The sequence below is a fragment of the Letharia columbiana genome (genome assembly GCF_014066305.1).
Source record: "Letharia columbiana isolate WasteWater2 chromosome Unknown Sc0000017_s0, whole genome shotgun sequence".
In the NCBI taxonomy this organism is placed as follows: Eukaryota; Fungi; Ascomycota; class Lecanoromycetes; order Lecanorales; family Parmeliaceae; genus Letharia; species Letharia columbiana.
Genome location: NW_023501057.1, coordinates 14,483 through 32,850, shown reverse-complemented (window position 1 = coordinate 32,850; position 18,368 = coordinate 14,483). Strand labels below are relative to the sequence as shown.

General features: G+C 50.3%; 7 protein-coding genes across 7 annotated transcripts; 4 read left to right on the top strand and 3 right to left on the bottom strand.

Annotated features, from left to right (window-relative positions):
* Positions 1-406: 406 nt before the first annotated feature.
* Positions 407-2,586, top strand: HO173_005910 (uncharacterized protein; the record flags this gene model as incomplete). The annotated part of the gene is made up of 4 exons (XM_037307822.1): positions 407-521; positions 583-599; positions 667-777; positions 826-2,586. The coding sequence occupies 4 exons, from the start codon at positions 407-409 to the stop codon at positions 2,584-2,586; spliced, it is 2,004 nt and encodes a 667-aa protein (XP_037165082.1).
* A 247-nt stretch (positions 2,587-2,833) lies between these two features.
* On the top strand, positions 2,834-3,892 carry HO173_005909 (uncharacterized protein; the record flags this gene model as incomplete). Its single annotated transcript, XM_037307821.1, has 1 exon — positions 2,834-3,892. The coding sequence occupies one exon, from the start codon at positions 2,834-2,836 to the stop codon at positions 3,890-3,892; it is 1,059 nt and encodes a 352-aa protein (XP_037165081.1).
* Positions 3,893-4,008: 116 nt separating this feature from the next.
* Positions 4,009-6,115, bottom strand: HO173_005908 (uncharacterized protein; the record flags this gene model as incomplete). The annotated part of the gene is made up of 4 exons (XM_037307820.1): positions 4,009-4,521; positions 4,732-4,975; positions 5,054-5,202; positions 5,264-6,115. 4 exons carry the CDS (start codon positions 6,113-6,115, stop codon positions 4,009-4,011), a joined length of 1,758 nt encoding a protein of 585 aa, XP_037165080.1.
* A 784-nt stretch (positions 6,116-6,899) lies between these two features.
* Positions 6,900-9,963, top strand: HO173_005907 (uncharacterized protein; the record flags this gene model as incomplete). The annotated part of the gene is made up of 2 exons (XM_037307819.1): positions 6,900-7,111; positions 7,161-9,963. 2 exons carry the CDS (start codon positions 6,900-6,902, stop codon positions 9,961-9,963), a joined length of 3,015 nt encoding a protein of 1,004 aa, XP_037165079.1.
* Positions 9,964-11,107: 1,144 nt separating this feature from the next.
* Positions 11,108-11,607, bottom strand: HO173_005906 (uncharacterized protein; the record flags this gene model as incomplete). Its single annotated transcript, XM_037307818.1, has 2 exons — positions 11,108-11,137; positions 11,200-11,607. The coding sequence occupies 2 exons, from the start codon at positions 11,605-11,607 to the stop codon at positions 11,108-11,110; spliced, it is 438 nt and encodes a 145-aa protein (XP_037165078.1).
* A 1,136-nt stretch (positions 11,608-12,743) lies between these two features.
* On the bottom strand, positions 12,744-14,533 carry HO173_005905 (uncharacterized protein; the record flags this gene model as incomplete). Its single annotated transcript, XM_037307817.1, has 3 exons — positions 12,744-13,115; positions 13,171-14,032; positions 14,415-14,533. 3 exons carry the CDS (start codon positions 14,531-14,533, stop codon positions 12,744-12,746), a joined length of 1,353 nt encoding a protein of 450 aa, XP_037165077.1.
* A 229-nt stretch (positions 14,534-14,762) lies between these two features.
* HO173_005904 (uncharacterized protein) lies at positions 14,763-18,188 on the top strand (the record flags this gene model as incomplete). The annotated part of the gene is made up of 5 exons (XM_037307816.1): positions 14,763-16,745; positions 16,795-16,917; positions 16,966-17,070; positions 17,117-17,569; positions 17,619-18,188. The coding sequence occupies 5 exons, from the start codon at positions 14,763-14,765 to the stop codon at positions 18,186-18,188; spliced, it is 3,234 nt and encodes a 1,077-aa protein (XP_037165076.1).
* Positions 18,189-18,368: the final 180 nt, after the last annotated feature.

Here is an 18,368-nt window from a genome sequence, read left to right as displayed (position 1 = left end):
AACTTTGCGGCACGCAGATGACACGAGACATTCACGTTTCGGGGGACAATAGAGATCTGACATAGGTCTCTTGATTCGGTTAGATCTGTCCATATCATAAGGATCGCCATATCATAACGCATATCATAAAGTACCTTAACGAATCAACCGATGGAGCGTTAGGTTCCATTTGTTTGAATTACTTTAGCGATCTACTAACTTACTATTCAGATCTTCAGAACTATACAACGCCGCACCAAGCTAAGGCTCTCCTTTTCTGCATGGTTTTGCGAATTGTGCTGAATTACATTCCTTCATCCCGCGGATTACGCGGATTACTACTGTACGGCCGGCGTGGAGCATCTCGCAACCGGAAGGTTCCATCTTCTATTCTTTTCTCACAATCTACATCATATATAATCACAATATGACCACCGCATTAAGCAAGCGTCACCAGGCGCGCAACGAGAGAGCCCTTCAAGAGTTGGTCAAGACCATTCCGGGTAATGACCGATGCGCAGACTGTGGAGCTAGGAATCCAGGTACCCTCCTCCTACTTCGGTGCATCCATAGCTTTTCCCATGCTGACTGTGGCCTCAATAGGATGGGCCAGTTGGAGTGTGAGTGGATAGGGTTGCTAGCAACAGGTTGGAGGAAACATGGCTGACATTGGGTGCTGGACTTCAGTTGGGCATATTTCTATGCATGCGATGCGCCTCGCTCCATCGCAAGCTCGGTACCCATATCTCCAAGGTCAAATCGTTGAGCATGGACAGCTGGTCCAATGATCAAGTTGATGTAAGTTTACCCAGGGGTGCGGTGTCCATACACTTACGGTGGTCACAGAGCATGAGGCGCAATGGCAATGTCAATAACAATCGAACCTTCAACCCTCAGAGTACGAAGCCACCGATACCCTTGGATGTCGATGAGGTTGATGCGGTACTGGAGAAATTTATAAAACAGAAGTACGATCAGCAGCTATTCTCTGGTGGCCATTCCCGACGACCAGCGACTCGCAATGATACGGGCAGCACCCGCAGCTCAGAAGACCAGCCACCTCCATTACCACCAAAGCCAGGCAAGCGATTTGGCTTTGGCCTACGTAGCGCATCTTCAATGCTTCCTCTGTCCAGGAACGCGCCGGCCTCTCCTCCTCGCTCACCTCATGATAGCGTTAATGGCTTCGGTTCAGAACCAATTCGTGTTAACAAACAATCGAGGGTATTTGGAGCCAGCGTGGGAGGCGGAGGAGGAGAGATGGAGGCGAAGCTGGCCCAGCTAACAGCCATGGGTTTCGCGGATGAAAAACGCAATGCAAGCATATTGAAGGGCATGAATGGGAATCTGGAGCGGGCGCTTGAGACCCTTGTCAGACTTGGAGAAGGTAGCGCGCCTACATCGAGGTCAAGGACACCAAATCAGGCCAGGAACATTGCTGTCAGTCAACCTTTGCCCTCTTTACCATCGACCGCCCAGAACACTGGTGTCGTGACCGGCATTTCATTTGCAGCCAATGGTGCCACATCTGCGCCGAGCACCGAGTTGCAAGGACAACAATCATATCCGAGCATGGACCAATCACAAGCCCAAGCAAATAGGAGCTTCAGTCATTCAAATCCATACCAGTCGCAAGCACAGTCATACAACCCGTTCGGTATTCCCAATGAGCAGCCGGCAAATGTGCCTCTAGAAAGAGCATTTTCCGGCATGCAGATTTCTCCCCAGCAGCAGCAACCACTATTTCCAAACGCTACAGGAGGCTATCCGAGCCAGCCACCACCGGCGCAGGACACACGCTTCCAGACCATGACACCTCCAGTACCACAGATGCCTCAGCAATACATCCAATCTAGTCCATATGTACAACAAAACAGCGCTCCTAATCACAGCTATAATCCGTTCTATCAGACGACACAGCAGGTCCTACCGCCATCTACAAATCCGTACGCATCAACTCCTCAGATACCAGATACACAGCAGTCATATAATCCATTTCAGCAATATCAGCCACCTTCTATACCTCAACAACACATGAATAATTACTCTACTGAGTCGCCAGGAGCCTATTCTCCGCAGGTCCAGCAAGATTCATTTTTTCAGCAAACCCTCCCGCAGCAGCAGAATCAACACTCACATTTCAAGCAACAGCAGTTCTCCAGCCCTTTTGCGCCGCAACATTCGATGACCGACCCTTCACAGTACTCTGCGCAGGCCCCACCACAGCAACCTCAGCAGTTTAACCCGTATCAGCCCCAACCTCTCCAGCCTCAGCAAACCGGCCGCATTGACAAGTCGAGCATTTTGGCATTGTACAACTATCCTCAGCTGGCACCGCCACCTCTCCCGAATGATCCCAGTGCTGCCCCATCACCAGAACCATCTATCGCGAATCTGTCTCCAGGCATCAAGCAAGGACAGCGGAGCGTGACCATGCCCGTGCAGCTCTCATCCGGGAGTAGAAATCCATTCCAGTCGGCTACGGGCAATGCCAACGCTGCGAATGGTATTGAGCCGGGGGGCGCAAGGCATGTCAGTCAGGAAAGCGTAAATGGTCGGCATAGTCCTGATGCTTTTGCGAGTTTGAGTGCGCGATTTGTGCGATGATGAGGACTGTGGAAGCATTAGCATATATTGGGTCATAAATCATCGAGATTATACAAACTTCTTTTGCTATCTCGTGTTGGCCTATGTCCTCTTCCACGTGCTTGGCGACCATGCGTCGGTTGGACCTCGGCTCCCCACCGTTTGCTCTCCAGCTCGTTCACTAACAACAAAACAGTGGCTCGCTCTACTCCAACCCAACTAAGTAACTTCCTCCTTCAACTCCGTATACACAACCACCCTCCCAACAATGTCCTCTCTCACCCCCACCCTCACCACTCCGCTAACAACCCTCCTCTCCATAACCCACCCCATCCTCCTAGCGGGCATGGCCCACACCTCCACGGCCCCCCTCGCCTCCGCCGTGTCCAACAGCGGCGGCCTCGGCGTCATCGGCGGCCTAGGCTACACCCCCGCCCAACTGCGCGCCATGATCCGCGAGTTGAAATCCCTCCTCACCAGCCCCACCCTCCCCTTCGGCGTCGACCTCGCGCTCCCCGCCGTCGGCGGCACTGCCCGGAAAACCAACCACGACTATACGAAAGGGCGGCTGGACGAGCTCGTCGATGTCGTTGTTGAAGAAGGGGCGACGCTGTTCGTCTCGGCGGTCGGTGTCCCGCCGGAGGGGGTGGTGCAGCGGTTGCACAACGGGGGCGTGATGGTGATGAACATGGTGGGGCATCCGAGGCATGCGGAGAAGGCGTTCGAGGCTGGTGTGGATATTGTGTGCGCGCAGGGTGGCGAGGGGGGTGGGCATACGGGGGATATCAGTGCGAATTTACTCGTCCCTGCGTGTGTGGATATCGCGACGCGGTACCGTCCGCCTATGCTGGGCGGGAAGGCGGGCATGGTCGTTGCGGCAGGCGGGATCTATGACGGGCGGGGTTTGGCGGCGGCTTTGATGATGGGAGCAGTGGGGGTATGGGTAGGGACGAGGTTTGTGGCGAGCGAGGAGGCGGGGTGTAGTCAGGGGCATAAGGAGGCGGTGGTGGGTGCGGGGTGGGGAGATACAGTGAAGACGTTGGTGGTTAGTGGTAGGCCGTTGAGGGTGAGGAGGAATGGATATATCGAGGGTTGGGAGAGGAGGGGCGAGGTGGTTAGGGAGTTGGTGGAGAAAGGCGTGGTGCCGATGGAACATGATATGGAGGAGGATAGGGATGTGGATTTCCCGTACTTGATGGGGGTTGTGTCAGCGTCAATCAATGACGTTAAGCCTGCCAAGGATATCGTTGACGGTATGATCGAAGAGGCAGTTGAGTGTTTGAGAATAGGTAGCGGGTTTACATGTGGGAAGAAAAGTAAACTATGAAAGGTAGAATAGCATTTGGGCTGATTGTGATGATGCTCTGGCTGCATTGTGGACTTTCTGTTATCCAGACTGCCAGCTATGGAAGCCATGGCTAAATCTCACCATGACACAGAAGCTTACACAACGATAGACTTAGCATTAGTGGCTCCGTTGATCTCTCCGTTGACCTTGCCGTTGACTTGAGCCTGCGACGAAGGAGGTGGTGGCGGTACGGGTCCGAAAGTAGGAAGAGCTCCAACCTGCGATTGCAGAGCCTCTTCCTCAGTATCGTCGTCGTATTCGCCCTCCTCGCTGCCTTCCTCTTCATCGTAGTCGTCCTCCTCATAGTCACTCTCAGTGCCCTCCTCGTCGCCTTCGAGTGCTCCCGCGCCCGCTGGTGCACGCCCTTGGTCCTGCATACGACGAATCACGCTCTCGAGAGTGTTGTTCTTCTTGCGGAGGGCTTCCATCTCCTTGTTGACCTTGGTGCGTTCTTCCGCCATTTCAAGGATGTTGCGATTGGTGAGGTCGTGTTTGCGGGTCAGGTTGAGATTTTCCTTCTCCAGACGCTTGGTCTTCTTGGACATCTCTTCCATTTCCTTGCGGAAGGTCAGGAAGAGCTCGTTGGAATTATTGAGAGTTTCTTCCACCTGAGGTACAGACGTTAGATGGAGGATAACAAAGGGTGCTTGGCTGCAGAATTGTAGTAAGAAAGACCATCTGTCCGCCAGCCGCCATTACGATGCATGATAAAATCTGAGAACATCAACATGCTTGCTGGGGGCAGATTAAAATCGAAAGCGAAAGCAAAGGCAGGACAAGGGAATCGCGTCCAATAAACTGGGCAAAGGTAGACCTGCCTGCTTGAATTTCTCAACATAAATGTTCAGTTGACTCCTAAGCTCAGTCTCGGTTTGAGAGAATGTCGAGACCTGGGAGTTCAGTGTTCGTGATTTTTTCATTTCATCCTCAGCACGTTTTCGTTGCTCTTCGGCACGTGCCAGGCTCAACTGGACTTCGCACTCTTTGGTCCGCATCAGGGCATGGAAATGAAGCTCGCGGAGCTCATACTGCTCGGTGAATGATTTGAACTTCTGCCGGAACCTAATGCAAACTTGAGTGTTAGCATCTGAGGTGACCGGTTGCAAATGCATTAAGGCAAACTCAGGCTGAAGTGCATACATTTCATCTTGCTCAACATTGATCTTCTGACCCTCTGGATTCTCTGCTTGTTCCATGGTGTCGTCGATTACCCAATACAGATTGCTGGTTCTGTCACTGAACTCTTCTCGACTCCTTCTCTCGCTGTCTTCGATTTTCTTTTGTTCGTCCTTTCAAAATGTGTCAATTACAGTGTTGATCCAAAGCGAGCGCGGGTACTTTGGAGCTAACCTTTAGTTTCTTGTTATCTCGCTGGAGTTCCCGACACAGCTTCTCGAGCTTTTCCTTCATGCTGTTGGTCTTACTGAGCTCTGACCGTCCTTGGTCCTTCTCTTTCTGCAGAAGGTCTGCACGCTTCTTATTCTTGGTGTTATCCCGTTCCATGCGCTTCATATCAGCCAGCAGCCCGGTGTACCTCTTTTGCACTTCTTCAAGTCTGGAAAGTGGTGTTTCCATGCCAGTCAAGAGGTTCGATAAGTCTCGGGTTGCTTTTTTGACTTCTCGTTCTATATCGGCAATAAGCCCAAGGGGCATCTCTGTCAGCTTCTGTCGATCCATATAATTCATGGGCAGAGGTCTGGCAAACAAGTTCTCATGTGCGCGGGCTAGACTGAGGTTTGGGATATTGAGGGAGAATTTGGCCACGAGCGTCTCGATAGTCTTGAGGCTTGGAAGTCCTTGTCCACTCCGTGTGGCTTCAGGCCCCAGGTCAAGGGCTCTCGCCACCTCAGCAATCATGTCTTGTGGTAGATCATGCTCTTTCATTGAAGCAAGTACAGTCTCTTTTGACTCTTGAGTAAAAGTGTACCCACCAATCTCGGCCTCTTGATCCTTCTCTCCAGCAGCATCCAGCTCAAGTTGATTTATCTTTGCCGCAAGTAGCTTCCCTGTCTCATTGGGATCCGTTGTCTTCTTGCTCTTGCCTTTCTTCCCGGTCGAAGCTGCGGGAGCTGCATTTGGCGCTGGTGCGTCTGGTAGAGTCCCATGGCCATTGATGTAATCAGATGATGTATTGTGGTTTGCCGCTGGAGAAGGGCGTGAGCTCGCTGGAGCTGTAGGGGCTTGAGATGCATGTCCCGCCATGGTTGATTTGATAGAAAAGGTTGGGTGTGTCCAGAGGATCACTTTCTGATTGACCAGATCCTCAGGTGCATTTGTCGTTCATCTGTCATTTGTCTTGTATTGAGTAAAGTGAGCTATGATGCAGACACCCGGCTGTCTTTGCTTGTTCTTTGTGCCCCTGTCTCGGTGTGCCCCTGTCTCGGCAATCGGTCTGCTACCCTGCGCTTGATCTTGGTCTATCTTGAGCGCTACTCTCTGTACCAAAGCCTTTTATGTATCAAGTTTCAAGCCCAATAGCAATTCACTTCTTGCGAATATGACTTTCTTTCTTTGATTGAATGCCAGACTTTAGGCAGGCGAAGATCTCGGTTACATGGAGGAGGCGAGGGTCGAGGGGTTCTTGAACATGTGGCGTATAGCGATAGCCCAGTATTTAGATATGGATACTCGAGGGCAGTAGACCTCTATTTCTGTTCAAAAAATGTAATGTATGGCTATCGACAATCCAGGATAGGGAAAAGAGAGCATGTCATGAACTGTCTCGAGTCGTTCGCCAAGCCGCAGAAGTCACCCGCCACTAGTCCAAAAAGATGCTAAAGTCCAAATTGATGCCTCCCAGATCTTGCGACACTTTTCTTCCTAGGTAACGAATCATGAGATGTTGCGCGTGTTTTCTAGGTTGACACGGTGGAAGCAGGGGTTGCCTACACCATGGCAACGATGCACACATCCTGCGCCGCCAAGGAGTCGGCGTGGGTTTGCATCAGTGACCAGTCTCGACCAGTCTCGACAGCTCGGAGAAAATATGCATGGGTTCATGCTCAAGCGCAAGAAGCACGTACCTGAGTTACAGCTTACAGCCTTCCACCTCGAGCATGAGAAGACTGGAGCGGAATATCTGCACGTTGCCAGAGACGACAAGAACAACGTCTTCTCCATTGGATTTAAGACTAACCCCCCAGATCATACAGGTGTTCCCCACATCCTTGAACACACCACGCTCTGCGGAAGTCAGAAGTATGTCCGCCCAAGCATGTTTCGAGGCGATGAGCTGACCTTGGCCTAGGTATCCTGTTCGAGATCCTTTCTTCAAGATGCTACCCAGGTCTCTCTCCAATTTCATGAATGCCTTCACGTCCTCCGATCACACGTCTTATCCTTTCGCTACTACGAACCAGCAGGACTTCAAAAATCTGTTGTCTGTCTATCTGGATGCTACATTTCATCCCCTGCTGAAAGAGAATGACTTCACTCAGGAGGGTTGGCGGATCGGACCTGAGAACCCCAAAGCCATCGCGAATGGTCACGCCGAAAGCGGCACAGATGACAAGTTGGTCTTCAAGGGCGTGGTATACAATGAAATGAAAGGCATGGTTTCAGACGCAAGCTATCTGTATTACATCAAGTTCCAAAATCAGATTTTTCCAGATATCAACAATTCAGGCGGCGATCCCCAGAAAATGACTGATCTCACCTACCAGAATTTAAAAGATTTTCATTCGAAGAATTATCACCCGAGCAATGCTAAAATATTCACCTACGGCGATACGCCTCTTGCGGATCATCTGCAAGAAATGGGCCAGCAGTTGGACCGATTTGAAAGGATACAAGCAGACACATCCATCAAGCCACCAACGAGCCTAGATAATGGGCCCCTATTCTACACTGTCAAGGGACCTGCTGATCCATTGGTGGACAAAGACATGCAATACAAGACATCTACTTCTTGGCTGATGGGTGATACTTCGAACATACTGGAGACATTCTCACTAGGCATCATGTCATCATTGCTCCTTGATGGCTACGGTTCTCCATTATACCAAGCTCTTATCGAAGCTGGTCTAGGCCCAGATTGGAGCCCAAACACCGGCTACGATAGCGCCGGCAAAATAGGAATCTTGTCGATTGGCCTCAATGGTGTAAGAGAGGCAGATCTCCCGAAGGTTAAAGAGGCTATTCAGTCTAAGTTGCGTGAAGTCCATCAAAAGCGCTTCGAAAAGGCCAAGGTGGACGGCTATTTGCACCAGCTTGAGCTGGCTCTGAAGCACAAAACAGCCAGCTTTGGCATGGGTCTCATGCAACGAGTACAGCCAGGCTGGTTCAATGGGGCTGATCCATTCGACGCTCTAGCTTGGAATGATATTGTCACCGCGTTCAAGCAACGGTTTTCCGAAGGGACTTACCTGGAGGACTTACTTGAAAAGTACCTTCTCAATGATCGTACATTGACTTTCATCATGGAGCCTTTAGATACTTACGGCGAAGAATTGGCCATTGAGGAAGCTACGCGCTTGGCGGTAAAGATTTCCGAGGTGACTAGGGAGGCAGGCGGAGAGGCTGAAGCTCAAAAGCAGCTTACAGCACGTGAGCTCGAGCTACTTGAGGTTCAAGAGAACGCGAGCGATCAAGATGTGAGCTGTCTGCCTAGTGTCCATGTTAAAGATATCCCACGTCAAATGGAGAAGAAGCCAGTCCGAGACTCAACGCTAGGGGATGTCAAGATCCAATGGCGAGAAGCCAGCACGAACGGACTGACCTATTTTCGGGCCATCAACACCCTTGCTGGCCTCCCGTCAGAGCTACGTATGCTTATTCCGCTTTTCAATGACTCGATCATGCGGCTTGGTACAAAAGATAAGAGCATGGAGCAGCTTGAAGATCTCATCAAACTGAAGACCGGCGGGATAAGTACATCCTACCATTCTTCACCTTCGCCGACGGATATGAGGACATCCGTGGAGGGGCTGTCTTTCTCTGGATATGCACTGGACAGTAATGTGCCTGCCATGTATGAATTGCTCCGGACCATTCTCCAGGAGACGAACTTCGATGGTCCGGAAGCCGAAAGCAAAATCAGGCAGCTGCTTCAAGCTGACGCGAATGGTGCGTTGGATGCTGTCTCAGGCTCTGGACATTCCTATGCTCGGAGATATGCGGAAGCAGGGCTCTCCGGACATAGCCTACTGAATGAACAGATTGGAGGTCTGACACAGATTCAACACACCGGAGATCTAGCCAACAGACCTCCCATTGAGAGTTTCGGCGATGTCATTGCCAAGTTGAAGGCTATCCAACACATTGCTATTTCCAATTCGTCAACCTTCCGAGCAGCACTTACGTGTGGACATGAGTCCGTCTCTTCCAATGAAGCAGCACTGCAACAATTTCTCTCGGGATTCCCTCAGTCTACCAGCATCCCCAAAGATGAGGGGTCTATATCCGGTGAGAAATTTAGACCGACGACCTTCTTCCCTTTACCATATCAAGTCTACTACTCGGCCCTCGCCGTTCCTACCGTATCGTACACTCACGCTTCTGGTGGCCCCTTGCAGATCCTTTCTCAACTCCTCACTCACAAACATCTGCATCACGAGATTCGTGAGAAGGGTGGTGCCTATGGCGGTGGGGCTTACTCCCGAGGTCTGAGTGGCTTGTTTGGCTACTATAGCTACCGAGATCCCAATCCACAGAGCACCTTAAAGGTCATGCGGGACGCAGGTCGGTGGGCTCGAGACAAAGAGTGGACAGATCAAAACCTCGAGGAAGCGAAGTTGAGCGTCTTTCAAGGCGTCGACGCTCCTGAAAGCGTCAGCCAGGAGGGCATGACCAGGTTTTTGAGTGGTGTGGATGAGGCTATGGAGCAGACTAAGCGCGAGCAGCTGTTGGACGTCAAGAAAGAAGAGATACGTGAGGTCGCTCAGCGGTACCTCGTGGAAGGTATGAAAGATGCTAGGATCGCAGTCCTAGGCGAGAGGAAGGACTGGGTCAAAGAGGAAGCTGGTTGGTCGATCAAGAGCATGGAGTTGAGTAAAGCATCGGAATCAGTGGGAGCCAGTGACTTGAGTCCTGGTGATCTAGGCCACGCCTGAGGTCAAGAAGCAGTGTACAGTATTCTATTCCAAGCACTCGGGTGGGAGTTGGCATAGCGTTGGCGCTACAGGGAGTCCGAATATACTTCTTCTGTCTTGCTTTCTCCTCAGTGCTTTTTACTTATTAGACACACCATGCGCTACTGGACAGAACACACAACGTCTCCAACATACTCTCCATTGTTGGTAGATCACAAGCTAAGCGCAAGATTAGACCCAGTGCCTCGTATCTCAGCACCTCAGAACCTGCCTTGCTTTGAGCGAGACAAGGGGCTTTGTGCGTTAGTGACTACGAGGCATCTCCATCCCTCAGACCTGCCTGTGACGAAGACAGTCCCGGCGGACTAATGATGTGAGGACATTTCCAACTTTTGATAAAATCTCGACTTGAACCAAGCGGTAAGTATCTCAAGGCGGGCTTCCGTTCTCGGATGTACGTTTGAACACCTCTCGCCAGCTTATACGTCTCCCTACAACATGTCAGAGTCAATATCTGCTCCAACTTCATCGTTGCCTGCCCTTTTCTACCCTGTCTTTGCCTCCTCTTCTTCCTCTCTGCCTACCTCCCCACCATCCTCCGCGTACGCATTCGTACCCCCTATCCAGCCGAATACATGGATTCATTGTCTTCTTCATACACATTCTACTATCTATATATACAATTGCCAATCTCCTTACTTTTTACGTGAACACATCTTCGCTATCTACCTTATGCTACATGCTTTGGTAGACTTAGCGCCGGTAAATCTCGTAGCTCTGGTTGGTATCATTCTTTGCGAGTGCTCCTTTTCCTTTGTCAGTACGTGGGCCACGTTGTGAAAAGATCTGTTGATGCTAGGCGGCCCCATCATGGATCTCGTTCTACATAAGACAATGAAGGGGTTGCACACTTTAGATTATTGTACTATCTTGTGGTTATCCTAGGTACTCTCTACAGTGTAGTAATTTTCTATTGCGTTCTGCTAAAGATGCCCTTTCCTGAAGTGAGCGGGACCAGTATCGCCCTCAATACAAGATTCAAAGTCTGCAAGGCTCCCGACAGCGCGGCTCATATCGACTGGATCAAGGGAACCATAACTGGACAAGCCAGCTGTCTCTTCCTGGCCGAGACGAAAGAAATGCCATGAGCGTCCATCATCTTCCATCAAGACTGGTTGGACCAGAGCCTTGATATCTAAGAAAGCGTAACCATCAGCATCCCATCCACCACACCCCCCAAACAGTGTAAAAACTCACCCGCCTCAGCTTCTCAACAACAAACACCTTCAATTCCTCGGCATCCAACGGCCCTGACCTCCGTCTTGCGCCCTCCCCTTCTCCCTCACCATAGCCGTCTGAAACACCCTGGCTCTCGCCCGACCACGCCTTTGACTTCCTCCTCTCGCGTCTACTAAGATTTGCATCAAATTCCGACAAGCGTCTCAGGTTCTTTGGCACTGTGACCGGCCCTTGCTCCAGTGCTTGTTGTAGCGTGACCTCGTTCTGGGATGGGCGTTGGGATTCGCTATTGCTGTTGCCACGACTGGGGTTGCGGGCGGGGATGGGAGGGAAGGTGGGGGATGAGGGGGTGTCGGGAGTGAGTTGCGTTGGGGATAAGGGAGTATCCGTGGTGAGGCGGGTGGGGGAGGGGGTCGGGTGGGACATTCTAAGGTCAGTGAGAGGATTGGTGAGAGTGAGGGTGAGACTATAGGCGTAATTTGGGGGATAAAAGATGAGATCCATTTGCACTCGTCGCAGGACGGTAGGAAATCTTTGGGCGAGGGTTTGGGTCGTTTTATGTTAGTACTATTGGGAGAGTTTGTGGCTTCAAGCCAGAGCACGTATTTTGGGCTTTTCTGACTTCGGGCTTGAGCAAATAAAGCCCACTGGAATCTGCCACGTCCTCCTCAACAATAGTGTAATAGAGATACACGTAGTTGTGTCTTACTAGTATAGCATATCAGCCGCGAGGTTAATATAGAATCAACCATCCCCTTGTGCATCTGACTCTTCTGCCTGCGATGTCCTGAATCGAATCGCCATAGCTCATTCAAAGCTCAACTTCAGATATCCACCCGTCGTTTGGCGGAGATATTTAGTTCGTATTAGGTTCGAATCCTAATGGCGCTGGTACAATGGTGTTGCGGTGCTTCTTACTTTCTGGCAGCCCTATTAGCCGTAGGTTTTAAAGTTCCGTCGAACGGTATTGACGAGGGCTTAGGTTCGAATTCCGTGCGACGGATTGATTTGTGAAGCGAAATGTTCCCCGGTAGTCATAGTCCGAGGGCGGAGACCTGTTGGTTGTGACCGTGTTTGGCGGAGATATTTAGTTCGTATTAGGTTGGATTCCTAATGGCGCTGGTACAATGGTGTTGCGGTGCTTCTTGTTTTCTCCCGTAGGACCGAGCTCGCCCAAAATGTCCTTCTAGCATGTGCGGAGACCAGAGCTTCCCAAAACCTTGGACGGTGTAGCAGACCGATCATGGCGAGCGTAACAAGTCAGTGTAGAGAACAGCACATTTTCACGTTTAGACATCTTTGGTCGGATGCTAAATCTTAGATACCTTTACACGTTAAACGCCTCGTTCGGAAGGGAGCGGAGAGACCATTTTGCACCAAACTCAAAGAATCAGGTAGCAAGAAATAGCACACAAATATCACGACAAGTTGGGGAGGAATGCAATTTGAGATTGGTAAGCAGAGAGAAAGGAACCACTGGCTATGAAAGGCGAATGGTTTCATGGATATGTAACTCTTGGGTAAGAAAGAAAGGGAAGCGAAGTTCTGAACTATTCGTGCATTCATGACCTTGGCGTCGAGGAACTTTCCTCCCAGAAGGCCGAGATAAATCCAAGTATCTCCTTGCTCTTAGAGACAGGCAGATCGTGACCTGCGTCAACGAATTCAAATCTGACACTGTTCTCCCCTAGAATTTCTGTAGCATCTGCAACCAGCTCGTCTTCGACAATGATTGCATCTTTGTGTCCAGCTATGACCAGTACCTTGCCGTTCTGCAAACCTTCTTTCTGTGTTCTCTCCTCCATGGAGGCATTCTGTGCAGCCAATCTTTTGGCAATCCGTTGCCAGTCAGCATGTTGTCCGGTGATTGGCCCATATCGAATACTAGACATGAAGGATTTGATGTATCCTGGATGATTGTCAAGCTGCCATGGCTGAAGGAAATCAGATAATTCAACCATCATTGCGACTTGCAAGATGTAAACGTACTATGATTCCCGAGATCGTGATGTTAGGCCTAGTGTGTGACAAAGATGGTGGGGTGGGTATATCTTCTTCTCTCTCTTTTGGCATCTCCTCTCCAATAGCGGTTCCTATCGATGGCTTCTTTTTTAGCTTAGTAGGCCTTGCCGGTAGTTCTTCACGTCTCATTCGACCTATAACGATCTTCTCTAAAGTTGTCTCGTTGATCAATCCTGTATTGTAGAGTATTTTGTTCATCAAAGTAATACGGCTCTGGCGGACAAGACCAGCCGGAGCGAGGAGGACCAAGGAAGAAACAAGAAAAGGAAAGTAAGAAGTGAAATTGACGACGATTCCACCGCCTAGGGAGTAGCCAATCAAGGAGAAGGTCTCGCCATTGCCTGTCCATGATAGAGGAGACGAGGTCAGAGCTAAAAGGATTGTAGTGGTGTAGAGGCGGTTTGAATGGGGAGTAGGGACAGGTGTATCAGAATATCCGCGACCTGGAAGATCAAACATCATCACTCGACACCCCTTGTCAGCCAGGCCATGCGCAACGGCTCCCAATGCAATGCACGGATTCGATATCCCGTGTACAAGTAACACTTTTCTCCCATTTTCTGGTCCCCATTCGTAGACTCTCAAGCTTCCATAGGGTGACTCGACATCTCTTGTACCTGGATAGGCATCCGGTGGGTATGGACAGCTTGCAGTCTCTTCAGGTGAAAGCTTTGGCAACAAGGTCTTGCTTGGGGAAGGCACAATTTGCTCATCTTGGGCTCCGCCAGTCTTTATCTTATAGAGCTTGAAACCGACGGTGATTGCGAGTTGAAGACCGAGCAGAGTAGCGGGAAGGGTCAATGGATTGCGGCGAACCCATTGCTCCATGCTTCAAGATCTCGGGTGAGCACTTTGGGCTGTTCAATAAAGTGACTCTTCAGATTGCGTTCATCTAACACAATTTGTTGACAGCACAGAGTATTCGTGTAGGACATACTCCATTGGTCGAGGACCCTAAGGAGGCACTCTCGCACTGAGGCTCCCCAGCGTGCCCGGGCACAAGGTTCATTTGCTTACATCAAAGGCCGTAATTATTGCAATGTAGATAGAACAATGGGTATAAGTGCAGGACTCTGCCGGTCCCCCTCCTTACAAGTCCAGCAAGCTACAAATATCTTAGCATCCGCAGTGCCTCATAATCGACAAGAGACAGCAATGCTGCCAGAAGTGGTCATACAGCCACATCAGCTTGATCGAGGAGAGTGAGCTACACATTCTGCACCTGTCTCAGATGCCAGATGCGGCTTGTTTGGCTTGTTTCATTCCTCAATCTCCTAATCCGAAGCGTCATATTCTGGGCTTGTTTCTGAGCGCATCTCACCGCAAGCATGGTGCTGCATGTTACATTCGTATCCTTTGTCTTTGATTCATTGTCTATGGCTCCAACTGGGCTTTGTCAGAAGCCTGCCTGCAGACAGCTCTCCCCATCGATATCTTTTCTCTATTATTGCGATTACAAGAATGCCGACCGCTGCGCATCACTACAAAAACAAGAATGGCCACATTGAACGATCTAGCGTTGCGTTGATCAATGTTTGCAAAACATTGAACTCGCTGCCATGTTGGGGTTTTCTGAACTCTTGAAGTCCAATTTCGGCGAATCTGCCACACCCCTCACTTTGCCTTTAGAGCCCCGTTTGAAATCCGGCCAAAATGCTGCTACCGCTGCTCCTCCTGAATTCTTCGAAACACTTGTGGGAGAGCGACGTGTGCCTCGGGACAAGGACCCCAAGAAGCCCAATTATGAGATGATCAAGGATGCTCGTAAGGGTATTCTATCGGGATTCCTCCGGTCAGGCAAAATCTTTCGTGCTTCCGACTTCGTGGGGTATGCGAACCCCAAGACAGCAATTATCACCCTGGGCGACATTTACGACTTCGAAACTCGGTGTCTTGCTGCTCTAGACGACCAGCCAATCTCCCGGCCTCCCTTGAGCTCCATAGTCCCTTTCGGGAAAGCAGCTGACAAAGGAGCCGACGATGAGAAGAAGACCCTACGCAATTTGTTTTTCATTGCCTTAGCTCACGATGAGTTACCTTCCTTCCATTTCTGGACGAAACCAGGTGATTTGGATCCTGTGACCGCTGGACAACCGATCGACTGGGGCAAACATTTCGACGAAAATCCACCTTCGCCAACGACAAAAGCCAAGATTGCGATGCTAGAGAACGAGCGGAAAGAGAAGGTACAGCGCGGAGCTGGGGAGCAGCACAATACACAAAACAAACAGGCGCTTGGATTCCTAGATCGGTACAATGACATCAATTTGCCGGGTTTGGGAAGAGAGCCAACTCAAAGGCAACCTACTGATGACATCGACTCGGGTTCTCAAACAAGTGCAGCACCGATTTTCGCGCAATCCCCGCTTGAGGCTGAAGTTCTACTCCAATTCAACAGAGGAGGCATGTATCTCAGAGAATTTACCCACAGAGCTCTCTATGCCATGGCTTGCTGGCTGGTCGGGAATGAGGAAGAGGATGAGGAAGAGAAAGCGAAGGAGGGTCCAACCGAAATTTGGGACATGTTCCTGGATATCCTGGGTCCTGGGAAAGTTATTCGCGAAGAGAAAATTGTCTCTGTATCTCGGGCCTCAAATCGGAATTTTCAGGACAACATAAAACCAGTTTTTGGCCGGCCAGACAATAAGTTTCGGATTCGCTCCACGAGGTATCAGTCTTCGTGGAACCTGGAGTCAGGCTTTGACTCAGGTGGTGTGGGCGAACTGAAGTATGATCTGAAGATAGTGCGCCCAAACGTTGGCTACTGCTATTGCTCGGCAAATTGGCACAATACCGGAGATTTGTACTTGAACAATCTGCATTTCGAAAAGGCACTTAAATTCTTATTCGATTGGGACTCGTCTGCGTACCCGAAATCGAACAATTTGAGCCTTGATATACCCGGCCACGGCGCCTTCGGCCTCGATCGTAACTCAAACGTGGTGGTGGACGACAACATCCAAAAAATCTTTGCTGAGCTCTCGGGTACCCCAGTGAAATCGGATTCTCACCCTGTAGAGATTTTCATTCGCGACGTTTTCGAGGATGTAACAGACGGGTCCGACTCCCTAAGTACCAGTTCTCCTAGGCATGGGAATGCCAAGTCTGAGACGGGTCCCGGAGAAGTACCCGACGTGCTTCAAGCACCGTCAGGAGCAGGTCCACATGTTGATCAAGGATCCATAAACGCTTTGGGCATCCCTGATCAGCCACCATCAGATATCCTCGGTAGCTTGATCACTGGTCAACTCCCTGAACCTAGTTCCATCAAAGCAACAGAGGGTCGCGGAGGTCCAGATTTTCTTTCGATACATCCACGGTTGCTCACTAATGCTGAAATAAATGAGCTCAAAGATCGGTTGAAGATTGCAGAGGCGAGCGTTGTTGAGACTGATGGCCTACAAGAGCGGCTGAGAATTGCAGAGGAGAAGCTTTCTGAAATGAACAGTTTAGAGCAGCGGCTAAGGATCTCAGAGAGCAGAGCTAAGCTGAAATCCTCTTGTCCATTCTGTCCGCAGGACTGGGCAGGGGTGACGAAACAGGTAAAAATGCGCTAACCGTTGCAAACTTCATAATGCTGACTCTCCGTAGCAACAACAAGACCACCTTAAGCTACATCAAAAGAAGATTATTCATCAGCCAGACCCGCAAAAGTGCCCGCAACCAAATTGTACGAGTTGGTTGGGTGAAAACCAGACAGAATCAAGCTATGAGGTAAGCTTAAGTGTCATGATTTGCAAGCTATCGTCTGATGAAAACAAGGCCATTTCAGAACATCTGCGACTCCACATTGAAGAAGAACACGCTGAAGATGGCATCTGTCAACATCAACATTGCCACACGAACATGTATGCCCTGACGGCCAAGGTAAGGGTAATTATCCGGAGTTAGTACAGCGGCTGACAGCAACTAGCAACAAGAGGAGCACGAGTCCGTTCATCGCGATAATGAAGAGACCGAAGAGGAGCGTGATCGACTGCAAGAAGAGGTCAAAAATCTCGAAAGAATCGTAAAGGTGCGTGACCAGTTGCAAATACAGGTCAGGGATCTTCGAGACGCGGCAACGGAGCGTGACCGGCTGCAGCAACAAGTCAGGCACCTCCAAGACGCCGCAGATGGATGGGACCGGTTACGGGAGGACCTCGTGAGTATCACAGAGGAGCGCGACTCGTTGCGAGACCGGGCGATGGAACTCGAAAGGCGTTCAAAAGCTGGTTCAGGCCTCGATGAAGGGATGCAAACGAAAGAACCGGTGACAGAGACACAGGTGGATGAGGATCCCAAACAGCCAAGTCAATCTGAAGCTCCTAAGAAACTACGATACTGCAATGTCTGCTTGAAGAGCGTGGACAAGATGAGCGCTAACGTGAGATTCTATCCATCTAATTCGAGGTCTGTTTTAATCTCTGGTGCAGGCCAAAACTAAGCATGCAGACAAATGCGAGACCAGCGTATCGGAATTCTTGTTATTAAATCCGGCAGAAGCAAAAGTCATCAGGGAGAAGCGAAACAACAGCCGCGACGTCGTCAGGCCGCAAGCAGCAGAGGGTCCGAAAGAAGAAACGGAGATGCCTAATACAGGGGAGAAGAGTAAACAGAAAGCTTCAGCTACAGCTGCCCCATTGGAAAGTGGGCAGGACGAAGCAGAAGATGCGAACGCAGCTCAAGAGCCAGAGGCCAGCAAGGCCACCGGTCGTAAAAAACCAAAGCGCAAATTCGACACATTCAAACCTCCAAAGGAAGATGAGTCAAATAGCGAAGACCTCGAGTCTCCCAAGAAGAAGCCTAAGCTCAAGGCGAAGGCACCCAAAGCCGAGAAAAGAGAAACCGCGCCTACGAGAAGGTCTGCTAGGGGCAAGGACATATATGAACCACCTGAAGAGGAAGAGGACGTGGAGGAAGCATACGACGAGCCTTCCTCATCAGCAAAGGGAAGCAAGAGGAAGAAGAGGATGGCTCCAAAGAAGACGAGAACAAATAAATAGCCTTCAGAATACTTCAGATGAGCGAATCGATGGACGTTAAATATGTGGGGAGCAGGCTCCTCGTGTGTACATTAGCATTGAAACGGTAGTATCTTAGCTAAGTTAGTATAAGAATGTTTGGTAGCTACGACAACATTCACTTTGACCAACATAGGGGCCCTGCATACTTTGCCACCAAAC